General features: G+C 36.0%; 1 protein-coding gene across 15 annotated transcripts in view; it reads left to right on the top strand.

Moving 5' to 3' along the window:
- TMEM117 (transmembrane protein 117) overlaps positions 1-8,114 on the top strand; it is a 234,518-nt gene extending 226,404 nt beyond the window's left edge. For all 15 annotated transcript variants that reach the window (XM_072654278.1, XM_072654276.1, XM_072654275.1 and 12 more), the window contains one exon: positions 5,542-8,114. In XM_072654278.1, the coding sequence (XP_072510379.1) occupies positions 5,542-6,197 (656 nt within the window). In that variant the 3' untranslated portion in view covers positions 6,198-8,114. The remainder of the gene's footprint in view (positions 1-5,541) is intronic.
- The last annotated feature ends 13,225 nt before the right edge of the window (positions 8,115-21,339 follow it).

Genomic DNA, 21,339 nt, shown 5'->3' with positions numbered 1-21,339 from the left:
TCTTTTACTGATCACTTTTTTTTCTGGAAGACCTAGGATCCTTATGTTGGTTCTGTTTTCAAGATCTAAGTTTTTGCTTCTCTTAAGATTATGTTTTATTTTATAATTATTCCTTTTTTCTTCTTTTCTTCCATATTGTGTTTTACTTCTATGCAGTTGCATCCCCAATCTATCATTCTCACTTTTGTTTCTTTGGTGAGGTTTTACACTGTGTATTGGTTTTTTTAAAGGTTTTATTCTGCTGAATATTTCTACTGTAAAGACCATAAATTCTGCTTTTGCAATTATCATTTTTCTGTGAAACTATTCAGGAATATCCTGCTGTGGTTCCATATTCTAATTGAGATGATCTCAAAGCCATATTTCCTTTTTTAAATAATATCTTCCCCATTGGTTTATCTGCTTGTTCAAGTTCTTTAACTGAATTATATTCCTCCTAAAATCTTTAGTCATTTCAGTTTGTGTGTTTTTTCCACCAGATTTACTTTCTTACTCCTTCCCATTTGATGGCAGTTTCCTTCAGGTTTGGGCTTCAAAATTGCCTCAACCTCCTCCCATTTCTATGCAATACTTGTCCTGTGTGCCCAGTTTCCATCAGTCTCAGCCTCTGTCCTAAGTGATCTGGTCCCATCTGGATACCATTTCCTTTTCCTTCAGGCCTGGTGGATCCACACATGTGGTTGGTGTCCTACTTCAGTTCCCTTTATTCCTCAGTTCTCTCTATGAGTTCTATTGTAAGTCATTGGTTTGGTTTATGCAGACCTGCTAGATTAGGGATTGGCCTTCTCTGCTGTTAATTTATTAGGTTGTTACATTTTTAGGGTTTTTGAAATCTTGTTTTATGGAGATAGCTGAATTTGCTTTATCTCTTGTCCATAATTCTTATTTTGGAAATGTTGGAGAGATCTTTAGGATTGGAGAATGTGTCTGCTCCTCTGTCTTGTTTGTTATGTCATGTGCTACTTTTTCATTTTATGTCAGCCACACACATGAATGGTCACACAATAGATACCGTCTTTATCCACAACTTTTTAACTTCTTTAATCACAAATTCTGATATTCTTTTATCTGACCGTAATTAGCTATCATACTTTTTTCCTGTCTGTCTCAGTCATCCTTGAAAAATCTGTAATCCCTCCACATCTATTCCTATAGCTGTTTGTCTGTTCCTAAATTTCAAACCTATATTACACCCAACATATTTCTTCTGTTCTTACTCCCATGCTACTGAATAGAACTAGAGGAAGTCAAACAATTGTGCTGGTTGTTTACATTATAAAAGTATGTTATCCAACTTCAATTGGACCCTCATTGCAGCAGGGCAGTAGTTTTATTATTCTCAAATCAACAACCTATCTCACTCTTCACACAACATATTGCAACTCTCTTTCCTCAAGCCTACTGCACTTTCCCTTCCCACCTCTCTCCTAGATAAGGACTTTATCTCTTTAAAATTCATTTTTATATATGCTTTTTTCTCAATTAGCAAAAATTCTCATTCTTTCCTTCTCAACCCAAGCCCTTAGCTGAGGATAAATTAAGATAAAACTCCTGTTATAAACATGTATAGTGAGGTAAAACAAATTTTCATATTAGTTATGTCCAGAAAACTGTGGCTCATTCTTCACCTTTAGTCCTTGTAGCTATCAGGAAATGGGTAACATGTTTCACCATTAGTTCTATGGAATGGTGGTTGCTAACAAAACAAATCAGAGTTCTTAATTCTTTCAAACTTCTGTGATACAATTCCCTTAAATATTTTTTTAACACAATAGTATTCCTTCATATTTAGATATTATAACTTGTTGAAACATTGTTGAAACATTGCAATTTATGGTAACTCAGATTCCCATTCTTTTGCTACCTCAGAATGAACAATCAATATATTTCCTTAGAGTTCGTTTTGCTTTTCTTTAATATACTTTTCCTTTAATTCTTCCTGCTCCTTTCTCCTGCTTCTCTCCTATTTCCCTGTTGAGTATTTGGTTTTGCACCCAACTGAGTGTACGTATTCTTCCCTCCTTTGACTGGTTCAGATGAAAGTGAGGTTCAAGTGTCAACTATTCCTCTCTACCCCCTTCTTCATATGTGTATAGACTTCTACTTACACTCCCTGGTTATGTGAGCTCTTTTTTTCCAACCTTCTTTTCCTTCTTACCCTCTTCCCCCATGCATTCCTTTTCCTATTTCTTTCCATTCTTCTCTTAAGATCATTAAGACATAGAAGAACCACTCCCAGGTTTTGTCTAATTAGGCTCCCTCTATGACCCCAATAATGGTAGATTCCAGAGGAAACATTTGCATCATCTTCCCATATTAGAATGTAAGCTTTTATTCACATTTAGATACATTTAGTTCATAAATGTTTACCTTTTTATGTTTCTCTGGACTCCTGTATTTGAACTACAAAGTTTCTACACAGCTGTGATCTTTTGCAGTAGGAATGTTTGGAATGTAGGGAAACTCTTTTGTTGTTTAGCAGTTTTTCAATTGTATGCAATTCTTTGTGACCTTATTGGGATTTTTCTTGGCACAGATACTGGAGGTAGTTTTTTTTTTTCCTGGAGGCAGTGTATGAATTCTTTTACTTGGTATTTCATTTTCTATATTCACAAGTTTCAAGCAATTCTCTTCTGTTATGGCATTAAGGTTATAGGTCCTGTTGTGTCCTTTCTAGGAGACAGCGTAGGTCATGAGAATTGTTTTGTTGTCTTTTTTTTGAACACACTGGGGAGAATATTCTCTTTTGTCCTTCTTCCTTGGGGAACACCATTAGGAGTTTTCCTCAGAGTATTCAAGGATATTTGTTCCATGTGATATAAACATGGAAGTGGAAATAGTAAGATTCCACATCTCAAAAATCTCACTCATATGCACTGAACAAATAAAAGCAGATTACACACTGTCACACAGCCACAGCCATACACACAGAGTTTAGTATAGAAATACACTAAATTCAAAATGTAAATAAGGATAGAAAGAATGGGAAAAATGATTTAAGAGGGAGGGTGGAGGAGGGAAGGGAGGAAACAATGACAAGCAAAATATTCTTTAACTATGGAGGGTTGATCTGGATCAACCATTGAAATTTTACATTACTACTATTATAGAAGTATTGCTGTGTGTGTGTGTGTGTGTGTGTGTGTGTGTGTGTGGTTGTGTGTAGGAATAAAGAGAATTTGTTTTCTACACTACATTATAACATGCTCAAAGTAAATATATAATTAACAAGCATAACTTTAAATGTGTTAAACTCATGAACTCGCACATTAAATGAAGGAGGGTAGCTTTTTCTGGATTAGAAAACAGAATGCAAAAAAAAAATTGAATACAGTAAACCATCTTGAAACATAAAAGACCTATATAGAGTACACGAGAAGAAGAAGAGTACAATTTATTATGTCTCAGATGAATTTTTAAAAGAGCAGGAATAGCAATCATTCTATGACAAGGCTATAATAAAAATAGACTTGATTAAAAGCAATAAATGGGAAAACTACATTATGCTTAAAGACATCATAGATAATAAAAATACAAAAACCATAATAAAATACTAATTGTGTGTTCGTCCTTCATTGCCTGAAGAAGACCATGTCATCGGAGAAGTAATGACTTCTCTTACACTTGACTTTGTTTTAAATAAGGGAGGGCTGTGCAGGTCACCAGCCTCACTTCTCCTCCAGAGCTATCTGAATTCAGTGACCAGATATTCATCAGGATGACTGGAGATGACCAAGGATGAGGCAATTGGGATGAAATGACTTGCCCAATGTCACACAGCTAGTGAGTGTCAAGTGTCTGAAGTGAGATTTGAACTCAGGTCCTCCTGACTCCTGCACTGGTGCTCTATCCACTGCACCACCTAGTTGCCCAAAATACTAATTGTATATATACAGACACACATACATACATATATACATCACTGAATGACATTGCATCTAAATACTTAAAGAAAAAGTTAACTGGGATATGAGGAAAAATAGTAAAAGAATAATTTTGGGAGACTTCAATGTACTCCTTTTAGACCTAGACAATTTTAGCACGAGTAGAAACCGTACAAAGTTAAGGGCATGAATAGAATTTTAGGAAAGGTAGGTATAAACTTCTTCAATGTCTTCCAATTATTGAATGGTAATCATAGGTAAGTGTATTGTTTTATGGAACCTCTACAAAAACTGACCTTGTGTTGCTACATAAAAAAACTCATAAGCAATTATAGAAAAGCCAACATATTGAGCAATCTTTTACTTCCTGTAATAGAAGAAAGATGTTAATTAGTAGACAATTTTAAGAAATTCTGGATTGAAATTTAAATGCAAACTATGATCTTAAAAATGATTCTAAAGAATCCTAATAGTATTCTAAAGAATGAGGGAGTCAAAAATAAATCATTAAAACAAAAGATAATTTTACCAGAGAAAATGATAGCTTAGGAAATAGTAAAACCATCAAGATGCAGACAAAGTAGTCCTAAGAAGAAAAGGTATATCATCACCCAAATAGAAGAGACTAGTTCACTTATCTTCCCTGTGCCAGTGGATGGTTGGTACAAACTATAATCCTCATCAATAGTCCTGCCTTCCTAAACTTGAGTTTGTAGAGAGTCCAGGCCACATGCCAGTGTTATTAGTTTTCAAGGTACAGTATGCAAAGTATTCTTCCTTTTAAGTTGTTGCTTGAAATGAGTGAAGCGCACTTTGTATTGATGATTATTAGGAGTTGAGGGGAAGAGAAGGGAAGAAAACAAATATTTATATAGTGCCCACTATGTCCCAGGCAGTATGCTAAGTGCTTCACAAATATTCTCTCATTTCTTCATAACAGTCCTTCAAAGTAGGTGCTTTTATTATCCCTATTTTACCAGTGAGGAAACAAATATTATCTCATTTGATTTTCATAACAATCCTGTAATGTATGTACTTTTATTATCCTATTTTACAGTTGAGGAAACTGAGGCAAACAGAGGTTTATGTAGCTTTCTCAGTTTTGTAGCTAGTAAATGTCTGAGGCCAGATTTGAACACAGGTCTTCCTAATTCCAGGCCCAGAAGTCTATCCATTGTGTCACCAGTTGCCTAGTGGACTTTGGCTTAGGGTGTGCTGAAATGAATGATTGTTCTCATCAATTATTAGTCTCAGCTCACTCTTCAAGGAGTCTGAATTATTTACATATTAGCAATAAATGATTATAGTAGATTGCCTTTGTAATAAGTCCCTTTATCCTCTGGGATCATTTGTTTAAAAGGAATGTTGCCCAGTTTTTCCATTACTAAGTATGGAATGACTTCTCATCAATTTGCTATTTTGTACATTCCATGACCTTCAAGATTTCTCAGCAGAGTGAAATGGGGTATGTTGGACGCACTGGATATTATCATTAAGCAGACTTTGAATGACTACTTGTCAACAATATTGTGGAGAGGATTCCTTTTCTTGTCATCTGGTCATCTGAATTAGATGACCTCTGAATTTCCTTTTAACTCTGTAATTCTAAAATATATTTTGTGATTCTTTTATTAATTAAGACTTTTTTTTTAAACAGGTAAATGGTTTAACTATGGCATCATTTTCCTCGTTCTGATTTTGGACCTTAATATGTGGAAGAACCAAATATTTTATAAGCCACATGAGTATGGGCAGTATATTGGCCCTGGACAAAAGATTTATACTGTGAAGGATGCAGAAAGCTTAAAGGATTTAAACAGAACCAAGCTGTCTTGGGAATGGAGATCTAATAATACCAATCCTCAGACTAATAGAACCTATGCAGAAGGAGATATGTTCTTGCATAGCAGATACATAGGAGCAAGTCTTGATGTCAAATGTCTGGCTTTTGTCCCAAGCTTGATAGCCTTTGTGTGGTTTGGCTTTTTCATCTGGTTCTTTGGAAGATTTTTGAAAAATGAACAAGGCATGGAGAACCAAGATAAAAGTTACACACGAATGAAAAGGAAATCACCGTCAGAGCACAGCAAAGATATGGGAATGACTCGAGAAAACACCCAAGCCTCAGTTGAAGATCCCTTGAATAATTCACCTGTAGTCTACATCAAGTCAGATTTCAATGAAATTATCTACAATTCTTCCCACTTGACTTCAGAAAACTTGAACTTGCACTTGAATGATCCATGTGGCACAACAGAACCAAACCCAGAACATGTGAGGACTGAATGTACACCCACAAAATCAATCCAGTGATGCCACCCTATCCCAGAAGGCAAAGAAATGCACACAGAAATACACCTTTAAGGATCACTCTGTCCTTTTGTACATAAGGTTTATGTAGCATTAGATGGAGAAATATAACCTAAGCCACAAAGGTGCTCAACATGCTCTTTCTAGAACTCATTATTTTCTATTTGTATTATGATAATGTGCCTCCTATGTATCTAACAGTCCTCTAGAGATTGCTTCTCACAATTGCACAAGCTAATTATTGCCATGTTGACTTTACAGAGTAGTAAACTACTAGGTGATTATTCAAAAATATAAATTCTACCATAGTGGTGCCTTGAGACATCAAACTGTTTTTTAACTGTCAGTAAGTCAACAAGCATACATTAAGTGCCTACTATGTTCCAGGCACTGTGCTAAGCAACAGAGATGCAAAGAAAAGTAAAAAGCACTCCCTGTTTTCAAGGAGCTCACAATCTAATGTGGGAGATAACGTGCAAACAAATATGAACAAACAAATATACGGGACAAATTAGAGATAATTAACAGAAGGAAAGCACTAAGGATTAAAGTGGATTGGGAAGGCTCTTTATACAAGGTGGAATATTAGCTAGGACTTGAAGGAAACCAGAAAGGCCTGGAAATTGAGATATGAGGGGAGAAAATTTCAGGGACAGGGAACAGCCAGTGAAAATGCCTGGAGCTAGGTGATATGAGAGGTTCTATACAAAGAAGCCTCTGTCACTTTTTCTCAGAATATGTGGGATAGATAAAGTAGTAAGGGCCCAAGTTGACTATGAATGCCAAACAGGATTTTAAATCAACCTTGGTATCAATAAGAATCCATTGGAATTTATTGACTAGAAGTGATGTGATCACATTTATACTTTTTGATGGCTAAGTGGGAGGATAGGCAGCAGTGGGGAGAAACCTGAGGTAGGGAGACAAACTCAAAGGCTATTGCAATAATTAAAAAAAACTGTAACTAGAACTCATGTCAGGGAGGTGTTAGTATCAAAGAAGGTAAAGGGGTGTGTAAAAGAGATATTGTAAAGGTAGAATTGACAGAATTTGGCCACAGATTGAATATGAGAAGGGAAAGAGAATGAAAAGGATCACACCTAGGTTTTGGGCTTGGGTAGCTGAGAGGATGATGGTGTCCTACTTAGTAGTAGGGAAGTTGAGAAGAGCAGGTCAGAGGAAGAATATATTGACTTTATTTTTTGATATATTGCTTCAAATATATATGTGGGACATCTAATTTGTGATATCAATGGACTATATAACAATTCTGTTTTTTCTTTAATAAAATTGTTTTGACCAGCATTGTGTATCTGACCAGGAAATTTATGTAGTCAATGCCATAATATAATGGTTTCTGGAGCTATAATGTTGTTCCATATAGATATCTTTGTTACATACTTAATTCTACACAGTAGGTAGCTTTGATAGTTGCACTGCAGAGAGTCATGTTGACTTTAATTTTTATTGGCATACTAGCAAACCAAATACAGATATAAAAGCCAATAAGTATTAACCCAACATAGGTCACTTTCTTATAAGAATGTTACATTCTCTATTCATTAATTATAATTAGATGTAATATCTAATTTTGTTTTTGATAATGAAAAGTAAATTCCTTCTTGGTACAGTCTCATCACTTACGTATAACTCTACAGTGCCAAGGAAAAAAGGTTCAATTATATAAATTCCACAACATTTGTAAAACCTACTATAAACACATTTCCTATTTGTGAAAATGGGAAAACAAACAACCCCAAGATAATTAATTCCTCCAAAAATTATGCAGTAAAGGACTTTGTAATAGAAAGAAAGACATGCTGGAAGAAACAAGGGTTTTTAGCGATTTTTCCCGTCTTTTTTATTTTTTCTTTTGACAATAAAACTTTGCACATGAATAAATAAATTCCCATAAATGACTGTGGGAGCTTTTGTGAATATTTATTTTATTCCAGGAGTCTGATGAAACCTCAGTTTCACAAGAGTATGTTGAAGTAATCCACTAAAGACAAAAACTTTAAAAAACCAGGAAGTTCCAGCTTGTCTCTAATTTAATTCCACAAATTGTTGTTCCATACTCCTCAGAAAAATCACTTGTTAGGCTAAATCAATTTCTTCTTGAATAATATTGGTGCTGTTTTTTGTCCGTATATCCATTTTCATCTCCATTTTTGATTAATCTGCTTTTAAGCTTACAATGTGCTGAATTTAATATACATGTTAAACTCAAGAATAATACATAACAAATACAAGAACAAGTACTTGTTACTTTGAGACCCACCTTTCAAAATGCTGTTTACCAAACATTTAGAACCAGCCTTCCTTCTGCAGACTTTTTTAACCTTTATATTAAAAACATCAATTTGAAAGTTACTATGTTTGATATTATGGTAATGCCAAATAAGAATAGAATTTGCCTAGCATAGAATTTCCAAGTCTCAGTCTCATAGATAAATAAATAAACACTTATCAATGAGTGCAGGTAGAGATTTAAGTTATGGATACTCTCCCTCTTCCCCCACAAAACTCTCTGTGAGCCCTATTGCTTTTCTTGGGTTCTGATTTTCTCTCTATGCTCAGTAAAACCTCCTTCTAAAGACTTGTTTTCTTTTCAAACCAGACTAGTATTGCTGTTCATCCTCATTTCATTCTCAAAAAAGAATCTATGACATCACAAGGGTGATGTCTTAACTTATGTGTGAATTAGATTCCAGGGAGACAGAACTGCACAAATTCATCAACCTCTCTCCAACAGTCATCAAAGTCCAGTGGCAAGACAGAAGTCAAGAAGACTGGAGACAGGCTGGGACGCATTGGATGACTTTGATCTTTCTACATTAAGGTCTTTCCCAGGTCTCAATTTGTCTGAGACAACACGCGTGTAATGACTAAGGGCTAGGTGTTGTTTGTTGTTCATTCTCAAAGAGGACCAATTACATGAAGAGGGTGATTTTTTGACTTGGAAGTAAATTGGATTTAAGCAAGATAGGACTGTGCAAAGTCATCAACCTCACTCTCTCCTCCAGGATCATCTGAGTCCAGTGGCAAGTCATTGGTCAGAATGACTGGAGATGACCCCAGATCCAGTAGGAGACCTTGGCCTTCTTAAGCTAAGGTCTTCTCCAGGTCTCAGTTTGTCTGAGGTAGCACCCATTCAGGGTTAGGTAAGAATTTAAAGAAAAGATGGACCAACTTACCATCACAAAAAATATCAGTCTGGGAGGGGACCTTCAGAGTTTATAAACAGAATAGAAAACAATTGCTATTTACACTTTTTCTAAGCCACAGATGCTTGGGCTGTGCCTGTTGGCCATTCAGTGAAAGCCAGATTGATTTGTTTTTGTGTGGTTTGTTCTTGTCCTCTAAGAGGACCTTGATAGCAGGAAGATGATGCCATGACTTGCAAGTCAATTTGATTTAAGTGAGGAAGGGCTGTGCAAAGTCACCAACCTCATTTTCTCCTCCAGAAGCTATGTGGGTCCAGTGGCTAGATATAGATCAGGACAACTGGAGATGGCCCAGTGATTGATTTGGTTTAAAGATTAGTCAAGTAGCTCCATTACTTTTTAAGAACCTTTTATTTCAGAGCTATATTTTAAGAAATCATAAATGAAAACTGTAGCCTTAACAAAATTAATTATAATTAAAATAAGAAAAGCTAACTCTCAAACCCCCAAATACATGTGATGAGGGAAGAGGAAGAAGAAGGAAGGAAGAAGGAGGGGAAGCACATAGAAGAAAAACAAGAAGAAAAGGAAAAGGAGGAAGAGGACAAAGAGGAGGGGGAGGAGAAGAAAGAAAGGAGGAGGAGGAGGAAGAAGAAGATGGCATTAGACAATTTTGCTGCAATTGGCAGATAGGATCCCCAGAAGTATACATAAAATCACCTGGTTCACTCCTTCCCACAAACACACAGAGCAGCAGTGAAAAAAAAACCAGGCTGAATTAACAGTAGTTACCTTCCTCCCAGGCATTTTATTTCCCAATCATTGCAGCTAACTTATTCATTCATAGAAACCTCAGTAACTATATTCTCTTGCCCTGGGATGTTGTAAAAATGAACTAAAAACTTTCTCCGTTAACTCTTAAGTCCCCAGAGAGAACTCTCACCCCATTTTCACTCTTCTGGCCTTCCCCAAAAAACTCCACAGAAATTTTACGCACCCCACTCAATGACAGCAAGTGCATTGGAATGTACTCCTCTCAGGAGAGAGAAGGAAAGAGAGTAGGGGGAGAGAAAGTATAAAGAATCACTAGCTTCCTCAGCCTGAACAAATTTCATCACCATCTTTGAGGGTTTGCTCTGATTTGGCTCCAAAGTCTTGATGGCAATGATTTCATTGTGGTAGTCTTTATGTCACTTCCTCCTCTGTTCATAGGTTTTTTCTTTCTCTAGAAGAGCAGCAAGATGAACTTAAGAGAACAAGTCAGATTCTTCACCAGTCACATCAAGAAGAATTCTATGAAGTGGTTGTGAGGAAGAGGGTCCTGTAAAATTCCTGCCTATCTATCTTGCATCTTGGTTTCTTTGTAGATGCCTTCAGTTAGGAGTTATCAAAGCAGTGCCACATTTCCAGGCATCAGAATTTTTCTAACTTCTTGAACAATTACCTGTTATAAACATGAAATCTAAAAATATGTGTCACAAGTAGCAAAACAAACATCATCCCTTAGAAAAATAATGATGAGCTTAGCATTTCAGAAAATCATTTTAGGGTGCCATTCACAGGAATCAGTAGTACATGTACATCAGTATATCAGTAGCAGCTTAGCGTAAAACATCACTGGACAAGTTGCTCCAGTGACTACAAACCAAAATTAGACAAAGACCATATTACATGAACATGTCATAGTAGTACATGTAGAACATTATTAAAGAAGCATAACAACAAGCAATAAAATATCCATAATAATGAAATATGCATACACATTAACATATATGGAAATAAACAGCAAAATTATAGTTAACAAAATGTGTGTGCATGATACTAGGCAGAAATAAATATACATGAAACGTAAAATAATGAACAGAAGTGTACTAAAATGTAGTGCATCAGTGAATATAGGTAATAGGCACACATTACATTCTCTGACATGTAATATATTTGGTAACATTCATTACAATTTCTCCAATTTCTGCTATAACATTACCTTAGTCTAGTTATAGACTAATAGTCCAAGCTCTCTTGTGACTTGCTAACCTGTCTGCCCTACTCCTGACCTAGATGATGGTATGACCTAATTATAGTCCTCATCAAAGCTACTGTTATTCATTCTTAAACATGAACTTTTGGATGATCCAGGCTGGGCAATTAAGATTATTAAACTGTGAAGCATTTCTGTATCATGCTCTATGTTGCAATTCTAGTCATACAAGGTATTGGGTTGATATTCCCCACCTAAAAACTGGTTTTTATACAATTGGTAGATGATCTTCCTTCCTTCCTTCCTTCCATCCTTCCTTCCTTCCTTCCTTCCTTCCTTCCTTCCTTCCTTCCTTCCTTCCATCCTTCCTTCCTTCCTTCCTTCCTTCCTCCCTTTCTCCCTCTCTTCCTTCCTTCCTTCATTTTCTTCCTACACTCCTTCCTCCCTCTCTCTCTCCCTGTCTCTTTTTCTCTCTTTCCTTCTTTCTTTCTCTTTCTTTCTTTTCTCTCTCTTTCTTTTCTCTCTCTCTTTCCCTCTCTCCCTCCTTCCCTCCCTCCGTGTTGAGGTAAGTTACATTACTTGTTTCCACCTTCTTATCAAGACATAAGTGCTTGTGATGTATTGCCTTTGGGAGCCCCTATTTGTTTCTGGGGTTATTCTGTAAAACAGTGGTGTAAAATTCAAATAGAAATGGATCCTGCTGCCTGCATATTTAGAAATCACATATTAATGTTAGCTATACTGTGTTTTTATTTATTTTGTTAAATATTTCTCAAGTACATTTTTAATATGGTTCACTGGGCTATTAATTTGACACCTCCACTACATAAAAAAAGCAAGTTACTCACTGTCTTTATAGTCAGGTAAGGAACAGTCTTCTGTGTCCCCTAAATACCAAGTTTTTCAGCAAAACTGTCTCCTTGTCAAAAGTTGACAATAAACTCACATATAACTGAGCTAAGATCATAACTAGGTGGTAAGCCCCTTTTAGCTCATCCCTCTGTGATGTCTCCATACTCATACACTCCAAAGTGCCAATCAGTAAACAGGTGAGGCGCTCACCCAAACATCCATAGATATGATATAAACTCTTGGTAGAGGTATACATGTGTACTACAAATTGATGATGATTTTTTTTCTCTCTAGTCTATTTGTTTCCAAGATGTTAAGAAAACGGGTTTCCTTGAGTCAGACATAGTTCTAGACTAAATGCCAGTTGATACTCCTTGAGAAGTGTTTTATTTTTAATTCCCTGCTTTGGTTCAAATGGGAACTTGCCCAAAGCCCATAAAAATACTTATTTCACAATATTTTGTCAATGATGGAAGTTTTCTGGTTCCTGGTGGAGTACGTCTGTGTATACCTTGTAAAACAGTCATTCACCACCAGAATATGGCTTAATATTCTCATATCTTATTCCAAAGACATGAAGTTAATGGATAAAAGTTCCAAAATTTTGCTAGTCACTAGCATTCTGAATATATGCAGCACAAGTTGGCATTTCTTTGTGTGTGGAGGGAGGAGAACAAAATGAACATGTCTTAATACTTCTTAGTGAAATCTGTTGCAATTTAGAATCTGTTGCTTAATAGCTCAAGTACTTTCTGTACTCCTATACATGCACAACACGTTTTGCTGTGCTTTGCTTTATTGTGCTCTGCAGATTTTGCATCTAAAAAAAATACAAATTGAAGGTTTGGGGCAACCCTGCATTGAGCAAGTCTATTGGTACCATTTTTTCCAATGGTATGTGCTCACATTGTGTCACTGTGTCACATTTTGGTCGTTCTTGCAGAATCTCAAACTTTTCCATTATTGTTATATCTGTTAGAATGGTCAGTGATCTTTGATGTTACTATTGTAATTGTTTTGAAGTGCCATAAACCATACTCATATAACACAGTGAACTTAATCAATAAATGTGTTTGTTCTCACTGCTCTCCCAACTGCCTGTTGCTCCATCTTTCTCCTTTTTCTCAGGCTTCCTTATTCCCTGAGATAGGGAAATTAGGCCAGTTAATAAACTCCCAATGACCTCTAATTGTTCAAGTGAAAGGAAGTATAAATTGACGCAGCAAACTTCATTGTCATATTTTATGAAATTGCTACAGCCACCCTAACCTTCTGGAACCACCACCCTGTCAGTCAGCAGCCATCAACACTGAAGCAAGATCCTCTGCCAGCAAAAAGATTGTGACTTGCTAAAGGCTTAGATGATGGTTAGCATTTTTTAGCAATAAAATATTTTAAAATTAAGATATGTGCACTTTAAAGACAAAATATTATTGCACAGTTAATAGACAACAGTACAAATGTAACTTTTATATGTACTGGGAAATAAAAAAAGTTTGTCTTGATTTATTGTGATATTTGCTTTATTATGGTGTTCTAGAATGAAAACCACAGTATCTCTGAGGTATGACCCTAGTGATTTTTTGTCTGAAAATCTTGGATGTTTGTGTTTGTCAAATAATGGATTACTACTATCATTTATTTAGTACCATGTGTGGTGTGCCTAATATATTCTACTACTCTACCATTCTATCTCATAGCCAGTACAGATTGCTTTGATGATTACCACTTTGTAATACAGTTTGAGATCTGGTACTGATAAGTCACCTTCCTTCACATTTTTTTCCCATTGATTCTCTTGATATTTTTGACTTTTTTTCTTCCAGATGAATTTTGTTATTTTTTTCCTTGTGTTCTAAAATAATTTTTGAATAATTTGATTAATATGACACCAAATAAATAAATTTAGGTAGAATTGTCTTTTTTACCATACTGGTTTGGCCTACCCATAAGCAATTTGTTGTTATTGTTTAGTCCTGTCTGAATCTTCAGATTACATGGACTATAGTGTGCCATGCCCGTTATCCTCCACTCTCAAAGTTCGTCCAAGTTTATATTCATTGTTTCCACGAGAGTGTTCATCTCATTCTCTATTATGCCCTTTGCCTTTTGCCTTCAATCTTTCTCAACATAAGGGTCTTTTCTAATAAGTCTTGTCTTCTCATTATATGGACAAAGTATTTAAGTTTCAGCTTCAGTATTTGTCGTCCTTCCAGCAAATAACCTGAATTAATTTCTTTAATTATTAACTGATTTGTTCTCCTCCTTGTCAAGGGACTCTCAAAAGTCTTCTCTAGCACCTCAACTCAAAAGTGTCAATTCTGAGGTGTTAAGCTTTTCTTATAGTTCAACTCTCATGGCGATACATTGCTACTAGAAAAACCACAGCTTTGACTATATGAACTTTTTGTTGGAAAAGTGATGTCTCTCCTTTTTAGTACGTTTTCCAGATTTGCCATAACTTTCCTTCAAAGGATCAAGCATATTTTAATTGGATGGCTACAGTTAGTCTTCAGTGTTCTTTGAGTCCAAGAATATAAAATCTGACACTGCTTTCTTTTATTTTCCCTTTATTTGCCAGGAAGTGATGGGATCAATTGCCAACATCTTAGGTTTTTTTTAATGTTTCCTTTTCCATTTGACCAACTGTTGCTTTTAGGGAGTTATTTTCTCCAGTTAATTTTTGTACTTCCTTTTCCATTTATTCAATTTTCCTTTTCAAAGAGATGTTCTCATCAGTGAATTCTTTTTTTTATAATTTTAAAATCATTGGCCAGTTTTTCTTCTATTTCCTTCTTCAGCTGTTCCAGGAGAGCTGTTTGTGCATATGAGCAGTTCATAGTCCCTTCTGAAGTTTCAGATAGAAATACAGTCTCAGTACTGATCTCTTTGGTATTTGTGTTTTGGTCCTTATCCCCGTAGAAAGAGTCTATGGTTTTTTAGTGCTTATTTTGCTTTTTTTTATTCAAGATGGTTATTGTGTGTTGTGACTTCTGGTTCTTTCAGTTAGAAGCTGCAGAACTTGGTGTTGAGCTGACTAGTGTGAAAAAGCTAATAGCAGGTTTTTGTTTTATGTTTCCCTGATCAGCCATGAGGTTAGCTTGTTAAGTGTGGGAGAGGGGTGGTCTGGTCATGGGAGATCTCCTCAGCTGAACTGAGGCAAAGGCAAGCTCAGGTGATGGTGATCCCAGCTGCCCTATTGTCTTCCCATTTCCCCTGGAATGCTGAGGCATGCCTAGATGCTAGTGCGAGTTCCCACCCCTCCTGGGGCTCCTCTCCTGGCACTGAGGCTTGTCTGGGTCCTAGTGTGAGTTTCCTCTACCCTGGGTCCTCTGTCCTTCTGGTTTGCCTCCACCACAGTAGGAGGAATCCCCCTTAGCTATTTTCCTAACCTCAGGTGTTATGAGACTATTTGCCCTTTCTGCTGTTCCTGCTGATCCAGGATTTTTCTGGGGAAATATTTTATGGTTCTTTTGAGATCATCAAGGGGGGGAAAGAGACCATTTACTGATCACTCTGCCATCCTGGTTCCTGGAACACCTGGAAGGTGACTTACTGATGTTTAATCTGTGGGCTGAAAGTCTCAGGAGCTGCTGCATCGATATCTGGCGCTCAGCGACCACCACTCGTTCAGCTCTGCTGGTCTCCCACCCTCAGTTGCCACTTTCTCAGGTTTCCCAAGGCTCTTCTGCTCTGCTGCGCTGGACACGCTCTGTTGTGCACTGTGGGCTCACCCCTATGGAACAGATCCTTCCTGTGGACCTTCCAGTTTGTCCTGGGCTCTGAAACCACCACAGTCTGCCTCCCACTGGATTCCGCACCTCCAAAATTTGGTCAGTTTCTCCTTTCAGAGGTATCCAAAGGAGTTTGTCCAAGAGCTTATGTGAGGCGTTGCTCTCACTCCACCATCTTGGCTCTGCCTCAGTTTTTTTTAATGGTAAGCTTCAAACCAGCTTGTATATGCTCCTCTTTCCCCCTCATCAAGAGGCTTCTTAATTCTTCCTACTTTCCGCCATTAGTGTGGTATCATTTGCACATCTCTGACTTTTTATATTTCTCTTGGCAGCCATAATTCTAGTTTTTGATCCATCCAGTCTGTCATTTCATGTGATGGACTCTCCATTATAAATTAAATAAGGTGACAATGTAAAGTCTTGTCATACTCCTTTTCCAATCTTAAGCTAATCAATTACTCCATGTTTGATACTAACTGTTGCTTCTTGGCCTTTAAACAGATTCCTCAGGAGACAAGTAAGATGGTACTCTTATCTCTTTGAGGACTTGCCATATTTCATTGTGATCCACACAGTTAAAGGCTTTAATGTGCCTAGGGAAGCAGAAGTAGATTTTTTTTCTGGAATTCTCTTGCTTTTCCCATAATCATACTTGACAATTTGATCTCTAGTTCCTCTGCCTCTGAAAACCAGCCTGATCTTCTGGTAATTCTTGGTTTACACATTGCCAAAACCTAGGTTGCAGAATCTTTTTTGTGCAAATAGTATTTTTTCCAATTACATGTAAATACAGTTTTCAACATTTATTTTTTAAGATTTCCACTTCCAGATTTTTCTGTCTCCCTCTTCTCTTCCCTCTCCAAGATGGCAAACAATCTGATACAGGTTATACACGTGCAATCATATTAAACATATTTCCACATTCATCATGTTGTGAAAGAGGAAACAAAACAAAAAGAAAAAAAAACATGAAAAAGAAAAAACAAAGAAAGTGAAAATATTATGCTTTTCTCTGCATTCAGACTCCAGTAGTTTTTTCTTTGGATGTGTATAGCATTTTCCATTATGAGTCTTTTGAAATTGTCTTTGATCACTGTATTGCTGAGAAGAGCTAAGTATTATAGTTGATTGTTGCACAATGTTGCTGTTACTGGGTACAACTTCTGGTTCTGCTCACTTCACTCAGTATCAATTCATATCAGTCTTTGAAGGTTTTTCTGAAATCCTCTGTTCATCATTTTTTATAGAACAATAGTATACAGTTACATCCATGTAACACAACTTGTTTAGCCATTCCCCTGTTGATGACCATTCCTTCACTTTCCAATTCTTTGCCACCACAAGAAGAACTAACTTGCAGAATCCTAAGCATAAACTTGCTGGCATGTGAAATGAGCACAATTGTTCAGTAATTTGAACATTTCTTGGCAATGCCCTTTTTTAGGATTGACATAGCTAATCTTTTTCAGTGGCCAGAGTTGAGTTTTCTAAATTTGCTCACATACTGAATGCAGCCCTTTAAGAGCATCATCTTTTAGGATTTTAAATAGCCCTGTTGGAATTCCATTATCTTATTTCTAGCCTTATAACTAACAATGCTTCCTATGGCTCACTTGACTTTATTCTGTAAGGTGTCTGACTTTAGATCATGACCATACCATTTTGGTTTTTGATGATGTTAAGTCTTCTTTTATGTAATCTTGCCACCTCTTCTTAATCTCTTCTGCTTCTGTTAAGACTCTACCATTTTTGTCTTTTATAGGACTCATTTTTGAGTGAAACGTTCCCTTGATATCTCTAATTTTCTTAAAGAGCTCTTTTGTCTTTCCCATTCTATTTTCTTCTTTTCCTCTGCATTATTCATTTAAGAAACCTTTCTTTTCTCTCCTTGCTATTCTCTGGAACTCTACATTCAGTTGGGTATCTTTTCTTTTCTCTTGTACCTTTTGCTTTCCTTCTTTCCTCAGCTACTTGTAAAGCCTCATCAGAGAGCCATTTTTGTTTTCTTGCTCTTCTATTTTTAGGAAAGTTTTTTTTTTGGTGTTGCTGTCTCCTGTACAATATTGCAATCCTTTGTCCATAGTTCTTCAGGAACTCTACCTGCCAGATCTAATAACTTTAATTTATTCATCACTTTCACTTCATTTTCATAGAAGATATTATTTAGGTCATACCTAAATGAGTAATTAATATTTTTCCAGTTATTTAGCTCTGACTTCATTTGTGTGAAAAACTGTTTTGATATTGTGTTCATATAGTACCTGGATTTCAGGGAAGTTAGGTAGCACAGTGGAAAGAATGCTGGGCCTGAACTCATGAAGATTCATCTTCCTGACTTCAAATCTGTCCTCAAACACTTAAAAGCTATGTGACTCTGGAAAACTGACAATCCTGTCTCCGTCAGTTTCATCATCTGTAAAAATGATCTAGAGAAGGAAAACTACTCTACTATCTTTGTCATGAAAACCCCAAATGACGTCACAAAGAGTTGGATAAAGATGAAAACAACTGAACAACAGAAGTTCTTGAGTTTGTCTTGGCAAAAAAATTCCCCTGTATTTTATACTGTCTGGAGTTATTTTAAATGGAATTTCTCTTTCTATCTCTTCCTGCTGAATTTTGTTGGTGATTTCTGGTATTAGCTGATGATTCATGTGAGATTATTTTATGTCCTGCAACTTTGCTGAAGTTGTTAATTATTTCAACTAGCTTTCTAGCTGATTCTCTGTGATTCTCCAAGTATGCCATCACATCACCTGCAAAGAGTGATAGTTTTGTTTCCTCACTGCTTATTCTAATACTTCATTTTTTCCTTCTTATTGATATTGCTAATATTTCTTTCTTTTCCCAATTCTTTAGGTTTTCCTTTATTTTGGTGAACAGAGGTGTATAGTTATGTTCATATAATTCCTTTGTGTTTCTTGGTTATTAAACTCTCAGATATTTTATATGCTCTGTAGTGATTCCTTTTTTAAAGTTATACATATGTAGTCATGAAAAACCTATCCACAGTAGTCATGTTATGAAAGAAAACAGACAAAAAAACTCAAGAAAAATAAGAATATCAAAAATATATGCTTCAATATATATTCATATACTATCAGTTCTTTCTCTGGGAATGGATAGCATTTTTCATCCTAAGTCCTTCATAGTTGTCCTGGATCATTGTATTGATGAGAATATCTAAGTCATCACACTGTTCATCTTACAATATTGCTCTTACTTTGTACACAGTACGTTTCACTTTGACTCAGCCCATGAAAGTCTTTCCAGGTTTTTCTGAGAACATCCTACTCATCATTTCTCATAGTACAATAGTATTCCATAATTACATAGCAGAACTTCTTTGGTCATTCCTCAATTGATGGGCAACCCTCAATTCCTAATTCTTTGCCCTCAGAAAAGAGCTGCTATAAATATTTTTGTACATAAACATCCTTTTCCTTTTTGTTTTTTTTATCTCTTTTAGGATACAGATAGAGTAGTGCAGAGGTATTGCTATGTCAAAAGGTATGCATGATTTTATAGCCCTTTGGGCATAGTTCCAAATTGCTCTCGAACAATTCCACCAATATTTGTCATTTACCTTTACTGTCCTATTAACCAGTCTAACAGGTATGGGATAGTACCTTAGAATTGTTTTAATTTGTAGTTCTCCAATCATAGTGACTTAGAGTATTTTTTCATAAGGCTATAAATAGCTTTGATTATGTTGTGTGAATACTCTTCGTATCTTTTGATCATTTGTCAATTAGGAAATGGATTTTTTTTAATATAATTTTGACTCACTTTTCAATATGTTTGAGAAATGAGGCCCTTATCAGAGAAACTTGCTTCAATTGTTTTCACAGTTATTACTGTTATTTCCTTTCATCCTATTCACCCTTTCCCATTCATACTTCTTCTTTCTTTCTAACCCTAACCCTGTCCTTCAAAAGTGTTTCTCTTCTGATTAACCCCTCCCCCAATCTGTCCTCCTTTCCATCACCCCATCACCTTCTTTTATCCCCTTCCCTCCTACTTTCCTGTAGGGTAAAACAAATAATGAGTTATAAATATCTTCCTATATAGGAATGTAAATAGTTTAACCTTAGTAAGTGTCTTATGATTTTCCTTTCATGTTTACATTTTTATGCTTCTCTTGAGTCTTGTCTTTGAAAAGCAATTTTTCTATTCAACTCTGGTTTTTTTCATTAAGAATACTTGAAAGTCCTTTATCTCATTGAATGTCCATTTTCTCCTCTGAAATATTATACTCAGGTTTGCTGGAGAGGTCGTCCTTGGTTGAAATCCTAGCTCCTTTGCCCTCTGGAATATCACATCACAACCCCTCCAGTCCTTTAATGTAGAAACTGCTAAATCTTGTGTTATCCTTGCAGCTCCATGATACTTGAATTGTTTCATAATGGAATTATATTGTGCTAGAAGAAATGATGAACGAGTGGACTTCAGAAAATTGTTTCTTTCTAGCTGCTTGCAATATTTTCTCCTTGACCTGGTAACACTGGAATTTGGCTACAATGTTTCTAGGAGTTTCTCTTTTTGGATCTCTTTCAGGAAGTGATTGGTGGATTTTTTCAATATTTATTTTGGCCCCTGGCTCTAGAATATCATGGCAGTTTTCCTTGATAATTTCATGAAAGATGATGCCTAGGATCTTTTGTTGATTGTGGATTTTAGCTAGTCCCTTAATTTTTAAATTGTCTCTCCTGGATCTATTTTCCAGGTCAGTTGTTTTTCCAATGACATATTTCACATTGTCTTCCATATTTTCATTCTTTTGTTTTGTGTGTGTGTGTGTGTGATTTCTTGTTTTCTCGTAAACTCATTAGCCTCCATCTGTTCCATTCTAATTTTTAAAGAACTATTTTCTTCAGTGAGCTTTTGGATCTCATTTTCCATTTGGCTAATTCTATTTTTCAAAACCTTCTTCTCCTCATTGGCTTTTGGAACCTCGTTTGCCAATTGAGTTAGCCTATTCTTAAAGATGTTATTTTCTTCATCATTTTTTTTTTGGGTCTCCTTTAACAAGTTGTTGACTTGCTTTTCATGCTTTTCTTTCATCACTTTCATTTCTCTTCCCAAGTTTTCCTCCACTTTTCTTACTTGATTTTTAAAATCCTTTTTGAACTCTTCCATGGCCTGAGACTATTGAATATTTATTTTGGATGTTTGGGATACAGAAGCCTTGACTTTTATGTCTTTCCCTGATGGTAAGCATTGTTTTTCCTCACCCAAAGGGATGGGAGAAGATATCTGTTCACCAAGAAAGTAACCTTGTATAATCTTTTTTTTTGCCTTTTTTGGGCGTTTTCCCAACCAGTTATTTGACTTTTAGATCTTTTGTCAAGAGTAGGGTATACTCTGGATATCTGTAATATCTCAGTTCTTCCAAGGTGACATAATCAAGGGTG

This window comes from Notamacropus eugenii, chromosome 3 (genome assembly GCF_028372415.1).
Source record: "Notamacropus eugenii isolate mMacEug1 chromosome 3, mMacEug1.pri_v2, whole genome shotgun sequence".
Taxonomy (NCBI): Eukaryota; Metazoa; Chordata; class Mammalia; order Diprotodontia; family Macropodidae; genus Notamacropus; species Notamacropus eugenii.
This window is presented reverse-complemented; position numbering and strand designations above follow the sequence as displayed.